Source organism: Propithecus coquereli, unplaced genomic scaffold, assembly GCF_000956105.1.
Source record: "Propithecus coquereli isolate 6110/MARCELLA unplaced genomic scaffold, Pcoq_1.0 Scaffold439, whole genome shotgun sequence".
NCBI classification, from domain to species: domain Eukaryota; kingdom Metazoa; phylum Chordata; class Mammalia; order Primates; family Indriidae; genus Propithecus; species Propithecus coquereli.
Window position 1 is genome coordinate 1134299 of NW_012150163.1, and position 2066 is coordinate 1136364.

The 2066-nt window shown below is 42.0% G+C and overlaps 1 protein-coding gene across 1 annotated transcript in view; it reads right to left on the reverse strand.

Moving 5' to 3' along the window:
* The window catches only part of CNPY1 (canopy FGF signaling regulator 1), a 1734-nt gene extending 253 nt beyond the window's left edge, over window positions 1-1481 (reverse strand). Inside the window, exon 1 of the mRNA XM_012654147.1 lies at window positions 1324-1481. Within this exon, the coding sequence (XP_012509601.1) occupies window positions 1324-1481 (158 nt within the window). The remainder of the gene's footprint in view (window positions 1-1323) is intronic.
* Window positions 1482-2066: the final 585 nt, after the last annotated feature.

Genomic DNA, 2066 nt, shown 5'->3' on the forward strand with positions numbered 1-2066 from the left:
ATCCACTTTGTGGCTTGAAAGTGTGAAAACAATTAAGCCTTCTCAGCAATCAAAACAAATGCACCTTCAATCTCACTGCGGAGAACACGCCTGACAGTTACGTGGGGAAGCTTCTTTTCACAGCGTTTAGAGATCCACCCAAATTTCACTTCACTTTCCAAAAAACTCTGACATTTCAGAGAGGAGGGAGCTCAAATTTGCTCCTGCATTTGAAAATCTTAAATTCTAAATGGAATATGTTTGTTTGTTAAAGAACTACAGATTACACTTTTAGGAATCGTGAAGTTACTGAAAGGCGTTCACTAGAGACTTGTAAATCATTTTCTGAGTTCATTAAGTAAGACTCTAACATTTTTAAATGGCATTTAAAAATATTTAAACTCAACTTTAATGTGTTTATTTAAAACCTGTGAAAGACAAACACACTTACTCATTGCCATTCCTATTCCACGGTACTTTTAACCCTGATTTATTGCCCTTACTTTTTAATTAAAATGAAACTTCGAAAGTCAGCTAAAGCCTTTATTTCAAGGTTTTAGCATGCCTGACATTTTGGCCAATGTGTGAACTTAATACATTTTTAAAACAGGCCTGCCCATCACTTTGTCTGATTCAACAGCACTGAGTAAAATGAAATATATTGCAATATATTTTGCCAGGCACATTCTAGCAAGCCAGGGGCCAGCATCATGAAAAATAAACATTCTCCTGGAAGGAAATTTGGCATCAAGCCAACTCTCATACCTAAGCCTTTGTTTAACTTAGTTTGTGCTAGGACACTTGCATTAACTCAGGGGGAAGTCTCTCTCCTCCGTGAAGCCGTAGAAAAAAAGAGATGATTGCGTCACTCTCCCTCTATCATTTGGCTATAAATATTTGAAAATGATGTTCATTTTAATTTGTACTTTAACCTAGAAACCACAGCCCCGGATTCCTTATGTGGAAACCTGTGAGAGCCCTTCCTTGGCAACAGGACCGACAGAGACCACTCCCAAGCCCCCACACAAGCAAAACGGTTTGCAGGAAACACGGTGCGATTGCGTTTTCAAGTCACTGGGGCTTACGAACAGCACTTCCTGTAAAATATCACTTAAATGTCTCCATTGATCACCACAAAATAGCACAACCGTTACAGGTCTCAAAATGCAAGTTACTAAATGCATGGTTAACACTTAAAAAGCATCAGGACTACAAAGTAAACAGGTGACGTTTTAACGTGCATTTTGATGTTCAGTGTCTTGAAACTCAACAACAAAAGAGCAGCAATCAACAAAAAAAGAGCACCAAAAACATGTGTGCATTAGTCATGTGACTCATCCTCACAGAAGAGAGCTTACCGCAAATTTCAAAGGTCTGTAAGCATCAGAATAAAAAGAGAATTTTTTAAATTCTTTGTATATTTTGTCTCCTTTCCTTGGAGCGAATCTCTTGAAAGTTCTCTCCTTGGTCACAGGGTCTTCTTCAAGCTTGTAGTCGTTCATGCGCTCACAGACTTTATCCAAAAGGTCTGTTAGGAATGCCTCAGACTGGGCCAGGGCAATCTAGGAAGAAAAACCCAAGGTGACTTGGCTTAATGCTAACACGACTTCAGGGAACTTCCAGTGAGTGCACACGAAAACATACCACCCCCGTCAACGCAGACACGTACTACACAATATTTATACTTTCCTAATATTTAGACGATTATATTATTCACATAATGTAAGGGGTTATCTTAAATGCCAGTTTTAAAAAGCGCATATATACGAAAGTGGACAGAAAAAAAACTTGCGTTCAGACTAGAAACTGTACAACGATACCTACACACATACGATCATTTTTAAAAGTCATCGAACATGCAGAACAAAGCACGAAGCACGGAAAATGGCTCTTGTCCCTGTACTTGTCAGCGCGCGCGCGCTCAGGTCTGGTTGCAGGGCCCCCTCGCTCCGTGGAGAAGTTGGGGACGCCGGAAGTCTCGCGCTGCGTCGCCACTGCCGGCCCCTCGGTCCCCTGGCCGCAGCTGCGCGGCGCCCAGGGCTGGGTGAAGCGGGGCCAGAGGGACAGGGCTGCAGTGTCCCGCGCCC